At 44.4% G+C, this 14159-nt stretch overlaps 1 protein-coding gene across 13 annotated transcripts in view; it reads left to right on the forward strand.

The window, feature by feature from the left end:
* The window catches only part of CADPS (calcium dependent secretion activator), a 210988-nt gene that overhangs the window by 97850 nt on the left and 98979 nt on the right, over positions 1-14159 (forward strand). For all 13 annotated transcript variants that reach the window (XM_050312882.1, XM_050312885.1, XM_050312874.1 and 10 more), the window contains exons 8-10: positions 3649-3788; positions 5760-5826; positions 13866-13974. In XM_050312882.1, the coding sequence (XP_050168839.1) occupies positions 3649-3788; positions 5760-5826; positions 13866-13974 (316 nt within the window). The remainder of the gene's footprint in view (positions 1-3648; positions 3789-5759; positions 5827-13865; positions 13975-14159) is intronic.

The raw sequence follows: 14159 nt of genomic DNA on the forward strand, positions 1-14159 counted from the left end.
AAAGAGCTCAGATTCACGGGGTACTGGCCGCAGAGCAAACCTTCCCACCCCCTCTCTGTGCCTCGCCTGTGGCCCCTAAACCAGCACCCTGGGACTGGTGACCCTTCATATCTGCAGCCCACAGCTCCAGAATATCTGTGGCTTTGGGACACTTCAGTTGTCTCCATGGATTTTTTCCAGCTGTATAATTTGTCTTGGCCTCAGGCATAAATGGCAGCAAACTCCTTGTCATGTCTTCCTCAGCTTCTCAGGCTGAGAGATCAGCACAGTAACGACCACATGAAATTAATTCAGGGTAAGAGTGCTTGGCACCTCCTGTATCATGGCTCAGCATGACCCAAGCAATCTCCAGGAACAGCCTGGGCTCTGTCTGCCCATCTCTGCAGCACACCTTGCTCTCCACCCTGTCTACATGGCAATGTCCAAGAAATCCATGGCCAGGAAAGCCACTGATCCTGTGGCAAGCCCACGTACAGTATTTCCAATTATGGATTAACTTATTGGAGTGTTTCTTGCTACCTCCATGGCTACTTTGTCTTGACATGGGAGAGTCTGTCCATACAACAACATTTTGCTTAATTAACATGGGTTTTTATTAATTCTGTTCATAAAAATGCCAGTCTTCCAGGTCCTAGTGAGCTGTTGATTTAATTTATAACTTTATGGTGGAGAGCACTGCATGCAATCTTGTTTCTTATAATCCATGTTCACTTTAACTGTTTGTGGTTTCACGTTTGTGTAGCATCCTTTGTTCTTGAGAGAGAGCAAAACAAAGCTACCCCTTCTTTTCTCCTCTCAACCTTCTCTTCTAAGAGAGTCACAGCCCCTTCAGGCTTTCCTTATCCACACCTTGATCCTTTCATTATCCTACTCTCCTCCTTTTTTGACAAAGAGGATGACCCCAGTAGGCTGCAGGACTCCAGCTGAAGACCCACAATTGCTTTTGCTGAGCATCATAATATTTTCAGGATTATTTTCAAAACCTCCTACTTCAAACAGCCTGGCACCCTGCCTTTATCCACTGTGGCATGCTGAGCAGAGCTTTTCACCCAGCCGGCCGCAATGCCATTCAGGGATTTTCCCCTGAGTGGTTACACTCGGTGCAGTCCCACTCGCTTTGTAAGTCTTGTTTCCACTGGCAGCCATGAACACTGCTGACTTTACTGGTCTCGGGAAGCAATTAGCTGTGCATGTTGTTCTGAGAAAGATGTCAGACCCCAAAGCAACCCCTCTTGCCCTGAAGTTCTGATGAGCCGGCCCTACCAATACGCTTTAATTCCTGGTCCAGCAGGAAAACATCCCTCAGCTCTTAGTTTCTGCGGGCCAGAGGACATGGGCCAGCAGTGGCAAGTGTGGGGAGCTGGCAGTGACTCTCCCTGGCCCGTGGCCACCAGTGCTTTCAGTCGGCCAAACTTCAAAGGGATGCTCAGTGTGCCTGGAGTGGCCGAGAGATGACGCGTGTCTGCTCAGGCTGCATCAAGATTTCTTCTTTAATGTAACAATGAAACTGCGAACGTGTTAAGCCCCTGGTTTAGCTGTTGGAGTGGGCAGGAACCTGTCTGCATGGAGAGAGGAGGGAAGCAGGTTTTATACACAAAACACCCCTGCTCAGGCACCCTTTGAGCAGTGGCTTTGTGCTCTGCCAGGCGGGTACAATGCCCACTTTCTATTGCGAGCGTTAAATTGGCAACCGGCTGCCAATCCTCAGCTCACCACTTTTATCCAAGGGAGAGCTGAAAAGTGCTCCCAAGCCTTACAGCCTGCTGGACGGGCAGCTAAAGGCATGGGAATACATCCTGGCCCTATTGAAGCCAGTGGCAGGGCTCCCATGGATTTCAGCCATGCCAATACTTCATCTTTTGAGAGCAAGGAGGGGAAGAGCTGTGAATTACAACACCACTGAGGAAAGTTTATGTGCCTTTTGATGAAAAAGAGTTAGAAATCAAACTAGAGAGCATCCCAAACACCTTGAGTGGCTGCTGCCTCACTAAGAGGTGCAGTTTAGCTCAAGTGTATGTGCTTGCATAACCTGCCTTGCAGTGGGATTCCTTGGATACTGCTCAGTTTGGGTCCATAATGTTTCCAACACTCCCTACCCCATATGGAGAACTCACTTCTCATCTTTAGGTTTTGCTTAAATGTGTTTTTTTTCCGTGAGTGAAACAGTACAGACTGGTTGTGCTCAGTTATCTATGTGACTAATAAAACCTTCATATTCCTGCCAGAGAAAGCAATTCCATAAAAGAAGTGATAAATAACATTAATGAATAAGGGTGAAGTTGAGAATCTACTGATATTTACCTCAGGCTTTAGAAGAGGCAATAAAGTAAGTTTTAGAGTTATTCATCAGAGGGTAATAGCATCAAGGATATTTTGGTGGAGAACAGCCCCTAGGTTGTTGACTCAGCAGTAAGTTGAAGAGCAGAGGAATATAAGATTATAGTCTGGGCAGAAGTTTGGCAGGAGCATGGACTAAGCATGAGCAAGGAATGAGTGATTGCAGCACATCATTTAACGAGGGTGAACGCTGCCATTTGTAAAGCAATTTGCTCACATAATGGTTGATGGATTTAGAGGAGATTCATCTCACTACAGAACAGTGGAAACTTGAATGAACTTCTACCAGGCAAAATCACTTCTGAGAGTTAAAAGACCTCTGGGAGTGAAAGAATCAGAAGGACAATAGATGGAGGAGGAAGAAGGTTAGACCACCTAAAAGGGCACATATGGAAAACCAGAACAATATGATCAGTGTGGTGTAGTTCTGGGAGAATACTCTGTATGTTACTCTCTGAGAGAGCTGCTCAGCTTGGTGGTGGTAATGAATGAGTGAGAAAAGCACAGCTATGATCAGCAAAGATTATTCACCTCTTGCAGCCTTTCAGTTACTTTGAGCCAAGCAATTGCACTGGTGTTCATCTGCAGTCACTGGTGTTGCACTGATGTGCCCTGCTAGAGACCCTCCCATCATTTCCTCGCTGTATGCAATGGAAGCAGAGTCCTGCAGCCACTGATGTCATGATGTGAGATGCACATTTGATCTGCTGTCATAACACAGTCAGACACAGCAGCCTATCTAAAATGTTGCCTACTTTATTCAGTCATCACAGTAAATAATCAAGCCAGCTTTCTCACAACTTGATAACAGCAGTAGATGAACCATTGTAGGTAGAGCTTTCTGAGCCCTCAGAACAGCACACCTCACGTGAGAGGTGTCAGGGAGGCTGCAGGTTGTCCAGGTTGTACAAGTCTGAAAGTGGGTGATTGCAGTGGGCAGTCTCAGCAAAAAAACTTGTTGCTGGTTTGCTAATGACATCAGTCCACCATCATGTCTAGACTGATTTACCTGGACGGTTGCAAGTTCGTTTACCACGATCGTTCCATAAACGACAGGAGCTGATAATGAGGTTCTGTCTGCACAGCTCCATGAGCGGACAGAGGAACCAAAGAATAGATGACCTAATTCCAAAATAATAAGATGTAGTTTAAGAAAGCAGTAAAAAACTGTCCATGCTCACTGATGTGAATAGACATAACCAGACTGACTTTTATGTCAAGAATAGCTCATCTGATGTGTTTCTGTTCCCCATTAAACCCCATTTTGTGAATAATTTTTCCCCTTAACATTTTTGGTTTTAATTCTTACAGGTTGTTCTCCATCCTACTCCTAATAGCCCAAAGCAGTCAGAGTGGCACAAAATGACTGTTTCCAAAAACTGCCCGGATCAAGACCTGAAGATCAAGCTTGCCGTGCGAATGGATAAGCCTCAAAACATGAAGCACTCTGGGTAAACATTTGTCTCCATCTGAACTCATTTTGGTTTGAGTGTGCATTAGGAAATTTCTCTTTTTTCTTTAGATTCTGAAAGAGAAACTCTTTTTCTCAAGTTCACAGGAGGTGAAAAAGAAAGATAAATATAAAAATGGCATTAGTTCAGTCATTTTTAGTGTACTTTATATATTCTAAGCATAGTCTTTTTTAATCCATATGAGCTAAACAGTTTAAATTTTAAACAGTATTCATCAGGAAATTACTGGTTATGCTTTTTCCTGGTAGGAAATAATAGGTAAACTGCCCAACTCTCTTGCTGAGAATAATATAATTTTCTAAGTTATTCTGTGTTTCCTTGCATTGACTTCTCAGAACCAAAAGCGCAGTGCGCATTCTTTTTGAAATAAACCCCAGTGTGGTTGCCATTATTTATACTGAGATATACAACACCATTAAATAGCAGTTGCATGGAGCAGGAGTAATGATCTGGAAAGTTAAAAGAGAAACCTCTCCCCTCCAGGAGTGAGTCTCACAGACTCTGGGGCCAGAGAGATCCCTGACAGCTTCTACCTTCATACAATTACAAAGATCATCCATGGGAAAATCTAGCTAAGGCCACTGGCAAGGCTTCCCTCTGTTTGTTCTTCAGAGCTGAGGGTGTGATAAAAATCTGAAACTGTTCAGGAAGGTCATTGTTTGGATTAACTCTTTCTCCAGTATGTTTTTGGTGCTATAAAAATGACGTCATTTTGTTTTAATTGTCCCTTATTGATGGTTTAGATCCCTCATCCCCTTTAATTCCTCTTCTTCCTGTCTTCTCTGCTAATGAGATCAGAGCCAATAGCCACGTGTGAAGCTTAATTTTTCCACCATGATCACAGGAACCAAAAGCCAGAGAAGACAGATTCCCTGTCCTGTTTGTTTCCTTGACTGCAGATGACAGCAGGGTCCTTCTCAAGCTTTCTTCAACTAACATTTGATTTATATGATGCTGCTTAACACTCTGAGGTTTATAACATCAGCTTGCTGCCAGAACTGAGGTTGTCTTTCTGTTGATATTAGCAGAAATAGCAAAAAGGACAATTATTACCTTATTCTTGGACTAGCCAAGGACTCAGTGCCCACGTCAGCATCACTTGGAATTTTGTGGCTTAAATATTCATCAGGAGTATGCTGGATATCTTCTGGCATAAGGAATAACCAAAAACAAAGTGTTTTTCTATTTCTTGAGCCAGAAATAAAGTAATTATAATGATACATAAAACATATTAATGCTGAATAATGTCCCTGTGTTTATTGTTAGCGTGGTGCTGCCACTAGTTTTGCCAGTGTCTGTGTCACAGTGGCTGCTTCATCACAGAGATTAAATGCTTACTTTGACATTAATTTTAAAAGTTAATTATTCCTTTGTAGAAAACAGTAAATTCACTCCTCCTGAGAAATTACTCAGTTTGCTTGAAAAATCTGTAGCCAAGCAATTTCTAGGAATTCAGCTGTTCAAAAAAAGTGTCCTGTTTAGTCATTCCAGTGGATACTGGGATCCTAAGTACTGGGTTTGATGTAGAAAGTGTCCTTTTGTTTGGCAGCTCCCCTCAGCCAAATGGTTTTGTGAAGTCATAAATTAACATTAGGGATTTCTCTCCCTTAATTCTTCTGTTGCAAATGTAGTCTTTGCCCATCTCACCATATTGTATCTGTTCCCTGGCATCAAATGCATCAAATTCTGAGCAAGTTGAAAGACAAACAGAAAGAGAGAATTAATACTGTGTAATGTTGAGTCCTTGGAAACTTTTTGTGTCACTTTCTTTACAGGATATTTGTTCAGGCTAGAAATAAACATTCATGAATGCTGTTGGGCTTGAGAGTCTTGCAATTACTCCTGCTCATGCAATAATTTCGTTTTCTAGGTGTAAAGAAAATACACTGAAAAGCAAGAGAACAGCATATAGTCACTTGTGTAATGAATTCACTTGTTCTTTTCTCCTAGGTATTTATGGGCCATTGGTAAAAATGTTTGGAAGAGATGGAAGAAACGATTCTTTGTCCTGGTCCAGGTAACAGATGTAACTAGAAGTGATCTTAAATCACAATATGAAATATTTAAATCTTTCCTCTGGCGATTTTTGGTGTCTTGTGATTGATGCTGAGCTGTGGTTCTGTGTAGGGTGTCTATTAAGTCATGGGTTTTTTTCTAAACATACACACATTCTCAAGGATATCCCAGCTGTGAGTTTCCAGGTGCACCTGAATGTTTGATGAAATGGTGAATCGATTTTGGTGAGGAATTAATGAGGCGAGGAGGAAGCTCAGTCTGTCTTGGCTGGAGGTTCTTGGGTGTAGATGCTCCCTTTTGAGTCTCCAGGTTAAATTTGGAGCCCATTCAAATCTACAGAAGTTTCATCACTGGCTACATCAGAGCCAGCATATTGTTCTTGATGGTTTATCTTGCCTTCACATTCATTATTGCTTCTCACTGTCTACAGCTCTCATTGATCATTTTGCAATGTTTTCCTTTTTATCTTTTTTCTTTCTTTCACTTTCTGCCACCCCAGTAGACCTGTGTATTTGACCATGATTAAGAGTTTCAAGGAAACAGATGTCAATACTTTGTGTGTTAGATCTTCCGTCACCTTCCAAGGGCATTGGCGACAGAAGTGTGTGACCTCAGTGTGAGTGGTCCATCTTCACACCAACCTGAGAAAGCCACAGAGTCCTCTTGGGTCCATTTCTCTGTTCGTTCTCTCTGTACTCCCAGGATATGTTGTCTCCAAATGTGAGATATAAAAGCTTTGTGCAGGGTCCTGTGTGAAAGTAACACAGAGGTGCTTTGATGAAATAACATGGGATCCAACTGAGATCTTGTGCCAGCACAGATCTAAAATGATCAAGTCAAAGGGTGAAATCCTACTGCTGCTGAAGCACATGGCAGGTCTGTTGCAGAGGAGGAGGGAGGAATTTCACCTCTGTGTAAGAACAGAGATGGTGTAAACCAGGTACACCAGGCTCCACAGGTGGCATGGAGCGTGTTTGTGTGCTGGCTGTCCTGTACTGGTAAGGGCAGGAGTGCAGGCAGTCCATCTTCACCTTACACAGCTGGCTTCTCTGGTCCTTAATCACCTACTGTAAACTGGTTAGTTTGGTTTGTGTTAATTATTGCTCCAAGTTCAGCTGTCTCAGTAGGAAGCTGAATTGCATTCATTCTCCATTTGTCGATCACTGCTGGGTTCCATAGCACTAAACTGTGTGGCAGATAGGAAAATCCATCCTTGGGAAGTAAAGGGGATTTATGATGTGCATGACCCATATAAATATAAGTAGGAGGCTATTTGGAGATACCTGTTGAGGGCTTAGTCCAATAACCAAATGTGATCAGCAGGGACAGGTTGAGTGTTCGTTTTGGACTCCATATAGGGTCAAAATGGCCACGGAGATGGGGGAGTTAGTGCAGAGCAGCCACAGGAGATGCCTCTATCCCTCTTTCCTTTTGGGAGCATTATGCACTGACTCTGTTCTTCAACAGGGATTGAGGGATTGCTTTCCTCTGTATGTGTTCTTTATTATGTTTCTGAAATGAAGTTAGAAGTGCTGTGGCAGCCTGTGATTACCTGTAGAGGAACTGGTATTGCTTTTCCCTGAGAGACAATTCAGTCCTTTTAGACCAAGTTCTCAATTCTTTTTTTCCTGTGAACAAGGATTCTCCAAAGCATAGAATCATCTTTCCTAACACAGTTTCTCCCATAAGTAAATCTATTGATACTCTTCTGTGCAAGGGTTTGCAGGTTTGGATGTGGATTCCTTTGTCTCTCTCAAAGAGCCTTTCTTCTGACCATTCAGTGTGGTTGCATTTGCTTCTCTAGTTTTCAGCTGCTATATATTCTTCAGCTTGCTGTGGATTGGAAGCTCTCAGAGTTATTCCATGTTTTCTCATGTTACTAGGTCTGTATTCGTCAGTTGGCATATCAGAGCAGAATTTGGCCAGAAAAGCAATTCATTTGAATAAGATGAGCAGACTTTTGCCCCCAGAGAGTCTCTCTAGCCCACCTCAGAAATTCCAGCTGCCACTGCAGCTTCTCTGTTATGTTACCGTTTGCTCAACATTTGGTGCAATGTAAAGTGTTCTGCCGTACATCAAATATAAACAAGAAACACTCTCTATGCAGTCCCTCAGATGTAGTTTGAGCATATTGAACATGTCAGCAGGCAATAAAGATGGAATAAAAATACTTTGCTGTCCGTATGTTTGTCATTTGCTTTTCATGCAATGCAAAGGATGGGTGCTGATACGAGCAGGGATTGGCAGTAAAGGTGTTGATGTCCAGGATGCTCTGAACTCTGCTAAACCACAGACAGAAAATAACCCCCACGGGAAGGTGAGCTGGCTCTGTTACGTAGAGAATGGACAAGGAGCAGCCCCTCTTTCAGGAGCTGACTTATCCACACCAGGCTCCTGCCTTCAGCAGAGCTGAGAGATGGAGTCCAAAGCATAAAGTCCCTTTGGGATACAGTGGTCTGGTCAGTCCATGACACTACCAGGAGGTTGAGGCTGTACATTTGGATGAATAACTAAGCATTTCATTTTTGATCCCTTGTCTCTGTCCTTTACCTGTAGCATCTTCTATTGCAGCCCTGTCTCCTCTCTTGTTGCTTTACAGAATAACCTTCTCCTCCTGTTCTTGTGCCCTCTCCTGCCCCTCTCTCCCCCTTTCAGATGGACACAGCTTCGGTACCTTCAGTGCTATTGGGTGGTACCTCTCTGCCTTTTGGTACCAGCAGTTAGGAAATTCATGGTAATAAATACTCAGACTCTTCATAACCATTTAAGCAAGGCACAAAGGTGCCAAACTGCATGGGCGGCACCAGGGAGGAAGGTGTTGATGGCAGTTTGTCTCTTTTGTGTCAGTGATGCCTCGCCGGCATGAACGGAGGCTTTTCGCGCGTATGGAGAAAAAGGAGCTCTGCTGGGAGCGCTTCCACTGCTACTTGGCTTGTGTAAGCCCTGTGGAGAAGGGGAAAGGAGCAATAGCTGCCTTGTAATTTGGGTGGAATAATCCCTCGCACCTTCTGTGTCTGTGTAACGGCAAGGGTTATACAGGAGTGGAGTGATTTGTTTGGGTGTAGTGGGTGTGAGCGGTTCCTTTGTGCCGTTTCTAGACCTGAGCCTCACCTTTCCAGCACCTGCCTTGCTGGGTGGACTTGGCTCAAGCCTCAGGGAAGGTTTACAGCGTGACACAGCTGGCAGAGCTGGTGTGTGTGCTTCTCCAGCACGGATCCAATGCATTAAGAGGGGTTAGTTTTCTCTTCCGAATGAATCGCAGTCCTCTCTGCATGCTGCCCACCCTTCTCGTAGACACCCTTTGAGATGAGCAGCAGAAGAGCAGAATACTGATTAGATGTAAATTACATGGCAAAGACTCGTTACTTGCCTAATTTTAAATCCTGAGATATGCAGTGTGAAAGTGATGGCAGAATATGGCCCTGAGCTTGGATGGAAATGGTCGGCAGCATCACAAGTGAGGAAAATGCTTCGTAAAGGCAACTGTAATGCCAGTGGCAGTGGTAAGCAAAAGCAATGGAGCTATTTAGGGCAAAGTTCTCCATGAGTGGTTAGGAAAGAAAATGTACATCCATTGCAGATGTTGTAAGCGTTCCCTAAGTTGCTGTATCAGCTGCCTGAGCACAGCATACAAATTTCAACCAGTTTGCCAGTTAGACCCTTGATCATGCAAAGGCTGGGATTTTTGATAGCTGACAGAGCTTACATTAATTCTTTGCAAGGTCTAATGTGCTGTACTGGCAACAACACCATGGTTGGTTCTGGTGGGTTTGCTAGCTTTGCGATAGAAATTTCTTATCATGATTCTTAAGGGCAAGTGAATTAATTACACTGAGATTTCAGACTGAATCTGTTCTTCTCTTGTCATAACCCCATTTCTGTGCTCTGGCAGCATATGGGAAGTAACACTCCATGGTACCTGGATGACATGTCTGCTGTGTAGCTTGAAGCAGTTTTCATCTGACTGTGTCTGATGGTGTTTGCAGAATGTTGTTGGAACCAGATCAACTCTCTGCAGATTAAAACCAGTTGTAGTGTCTACGCCTGGATCTATTGTTCTAGTGACAGACTCCCTAAACTCAGTATAATTTAGACTAACAGTGACAGTTCATGCTTTTAGCAAAACTCAGCTGACTTGGGATAAATTGAAATGAAGTAAGTGTTCAGGAACTCTGAATAACCAGCAGAATTTGAAAATAATTCAGCAGAATTGCAGTGTTGTACACCAGCAGTCCTAGACTGTGGTCCTTGAGCCAAGGTAAATGACCCATTGGCTGGTCCCCATAATCATACTAAATCATGTTTTCTGTTAGACCCTTGCTGAGAACTAGGCATAGGTGGTGATTCTGGAGAAATCTTGAGTATGATGATACATACAAAATGTATCTGGATACTGCTGGTTAAACAGATGCCACAGCCTGTTACATCTGCCTGCCAGAGGTTCTGCACATCCCATCCGTGCTCCCATGGGACACCTTCCCACCACGCAGCCCTGCCCCAGGAGAGCACACACACCTCCTCCTTGGAGAGAGAAGTTGGGACAACTTCTATGTGCAAGGTTTTTGGAACTGAATGGACGTGCTGAGATGTGAAATCTGTGTTATTTTCACTTTTTTTTTTTTTTTTTGTCTTTAAGCTAGATCATTTCCTCTGCTCATTTGTGTCAGGGAAGGGCTCGGGAGGCAACATACAGCTGCAACCAGAGGACAAGAGTCTCCCATCAAAGTGTAAAGCTGTATTACAGCTGGCAGTATCTTCGCACGGTTTCTCTCCCTTGGGACAAAATGCACGCTGTTAATCTAGGAAAGGTCCATTTAAGAATTTAACCCAAGTAGGGCAGTGTTGTGTCAACAGTGAGAAAGGGGGAGGCAAGTGACTGAGCTCAGAGTGTGAGGCATGACAATTAACAGGTTTGAGCAGGATCGTGGGGAAAGCAGTGCTCACTAGAGCAGGAGTCTCTGGTGGAGAAACAAGGACAAAGTCAGGACTGGTTAATGCATATCTACTGTATTTATTAATCAGTTGGATTATATAGCTGGTGACAGAATATGGTCAAGTGCCAAGAAAGTCAGATTTAATTTAGCAGCCTGGGAATACTGAACTTTGGCATTTGTCTCCTGCTGTCTGCTTCCCCTTTCCTGAATTTCTTTGTCTTTTTCTCTCTTCCTCCACTTTCTTTTCCTTATGTTCTTTTGTCTCAAATTATTTCTCAAAGCATTTTCCCTTTTTTGTAATGAACCAGCCAGGACTGCTTTGGATTAGTTCCCTTCTTTTAGTTTCTCTCAGTTCAGCTTCCTTAGATGCTCCTTTCCTGGCCCTCATCGAGTCCCTGGATGAAATCCCAGCTGCTTTGAGAGTTTGTCCCTCACTGGGCAGAGATTTTTCCTCTGTCTTCCTTCAGTTTCCTCTCTGTATCTGTGTTTTTTCCAATTACTCAAACCATTCATCTTGCCCGTCCCATCTGCTCGCTCGCTCTCATACTCAGCTATGGTTCAGTGTGAACTCAGCAGGCTGTAAGATTAATTTGTGCTATTAACTGTTTCACTTGTCTGGCCACTTCTGAGCTTCTACATAAAGCAGGCTCTGTAAAGCACAATATTTTAGAGGACTGATGAAAGGCAACTGCAATCTCCACTTGACCCTACACTGCTGTTCAGCAGTAAAGCACAACCATGACATACCGAGTCTTCTAGAATCTCATTTTCTTGGGTTTTGTTTACCACTGTTTGTAATTGGAAGGAGACACATTGCACTAGTAGCCATGGCACCAGCTTCTCTCTGACTCCAAGCAGTAAATGCTTTGGGGAGCATGATAGGGCACACAGGCTGGTCAGCCAGTCCTTGAGGTCAGTTATCTCTAGTTGTTGAGGTGCAGGCACTCTGCTTGGCACAGTTGGCACCTCTTCCAGAGGCCATCATAACTGTGTCCTCCCTCCAGCCTGATCCTCAGCCACTCCTGCCAGCAGGCTCTGCAGCATTCCTGAGCTTGGGCTTTGCCCTTGAGCTGTGTGAGTAGAGAAAGAATTTGAGGTGAATCCAGGTGAGCCCTGGCTCACCACACATTATAGACCAACCTGTAGGTTTGTTTTAGAGGTCTCTTCTGCTAACAGTGTAGAGCAGCTTCTTTCAAGGAAATCATGTGCATGCTAACAGGACAAACCTCTGTCCCAGAATGGCTCCACCAGAGCCTACGGTCTACATCTGTCTTTTATAACCTTTAACGTGAGAAGTACAAGCTCTGAGACGTTACTGCTGTGTTGGTATGGTTGGCTATTTGATAGGGATGAAGAGTATTTTCTGGGTCCAAATAGGAGTGGTCCAAAAGCACTTTTATATGAAGAAGAGCCTGAAATTCAGACCTCATGTTGAGGGTCAGAGAAGCGGCAGCTGAACTACTGAATGAATTTTACCTGTTGCTGTAGAGCATAGAGGAGAAGCAAAAAACCATTACTGGTAATAATGTGTTTAATCAACATCAGCATAGATTAGCACTTACTTATTTCAGGAATTGAATTTATCATGCAGTCTCTGAAGTTCAGGCTGTCTAATGCAGGGAAATCAAATCTTTACCTTTCAGATGAGATCTCCAGGAGTTTCCCATTAATAAAGTACATTCCAAAGTTTCTCCAGGAGATGGCAGCAGTATACTGCAAGTACAAGTGAATGAACACTGCAGGAGTCTGAATGTTGTGCTGTGGGGCACTGGGTTATTTTTAGATTTCTTCGTGTTAATCTTTTTAATTTTTGTGTTGCCGGTACGATGGTAGGCATGCAAAGTTCAGAGCATGGAATATGCACTGGTGTGCTCCTGCTATTGGTCTGTTACTTGTCAATCTTTCATCAGTGCTGGTAGTTTTAAGGAGGATGCAAGATGCTTAAAGCATCACTTTTAGTCTTACTCCCACAAATGTGTTAATGATAGGGTTTATTCTTAGGTGGCTCTTGGAGCTGTTCCTGGAGGAAGGCACGGTGCAGGCAGGGCTGCTGGAGCAGGCTGGCAGTGAGCAGAAACCCATAGAGGGCAGCAATAAACCGAGCGGCGGCTGGCAGACTCTGTGCCAATAGATGGGTCTCCCGACTTAGATAAATGCCATTTTATTAGTGATAGATGTCACCAAAATAAGTGCTGCATGTGTCTTTGTAGCTGAGAGATTTGGCTGGAGTCTGAGGGCAAAACCCCCCAGCCCAGCCATGCTCCCATCTTTCAGGATGTCTCCCAACTTCCAAAAAATGACGAACACAACTCACTGCCACCCACCAGAGTTTAAAAGTTTCCTCCAGAGGTCAAGAAAATGTCCAGACGAATAAAATTACGTCAGGCGTCCAGAATGTGACACAACCTTAACAAAGTCATTTGAAATCATTTGACAGTAAATTTCCCCGTGAGTTCCTAGCCTGGGGCACGGAGAATCCTCTCCTCTCCTCCTCCCTGGACCAGCCTCTCGCCGACCATGCAGATCGCAGCACGCCGAGTACACGCGGGGTCTTGATGCGGCCTGATGGGCTCCTAAAGGCGATTCGGGAGCCTGGCAGAGCCCCCGCAGCTGAGTCGGCTTCCGTCAAGAGCTTGACATTGAATGTATCGTGTCATGCAGATGGTACCTCAGAGGAGTGAGAGCTGCCATTTACAGCACCGATGACAACAACTGCCGAGATCAGTGGGATCTTAAGATTGCTTTAATATGACTGGCACCTAGCAATTTAGCTCACATTGTTTGTGACAGGGTGTCACTCTTGCACTTGTCTGGGGATGAATGATAGAGGGTTATAAACCGTGGAGCTTCCTCTTTTGGAGGAAATTAAACCGCTGTATGTACTGATGCGGAGAATTAGATGCCTGCCGCAGCAGGGTGTGTAAAGAGAGGGATTTGCAGAAGCCTGGCAAAAAGTTTAGTCTGTCTCATATGGGCAATGACCGTCAAAATTACCCCACCACCCCCAGCCCCTGCAAACACTCTGTCAGCGCGCGGCATTTGCAAGCGCTTTGGATTGCCCTGTGGTGACCACCCGGTGCCATCTTAGCTTTGTGATTTCCTTCAGGTTAGCCAATATACATTTGCTATGTGCAGCTACCGGGAGAAAAAAGCTGAGCCTCAAGAGCTGCTGCAGCTCGACGGATACACTGTGGACTACACGGACCCACAGCCAGGTACGGGGCTGACGGGTCGCTCTGCGCCCGCGGGCGCTCGGCTCACCACGCGTGCGGCTCCCCAACAGGAGTCTTCTCCCTCTGTCTCTCTCTCTCTCTCTCCCTGCCTGCAGCTGAACTGTGATCAGCATTATTCTAAATATGTTTGTGTTTATACTGATCATTAGCTATGCATGACTTTACTA

Source organism: Myiozetetes cayanensis, unplaced genomic scaffold (genome assembly GCF_022539395.1).
Source record: "Myiozetetes cayanensis isolate MyiCay16 unplaced genomic scaffold, myiCay2020 scf18, whole genome shotgun sequence".
Classification (NCBI taxonomy): domain Eukaryota; kingdom Metazoa; phylum Chordata; class Aves; order Passeriformes; family Tyrannidae; genus Myiozetetes; species Myiozetetes cayanensis.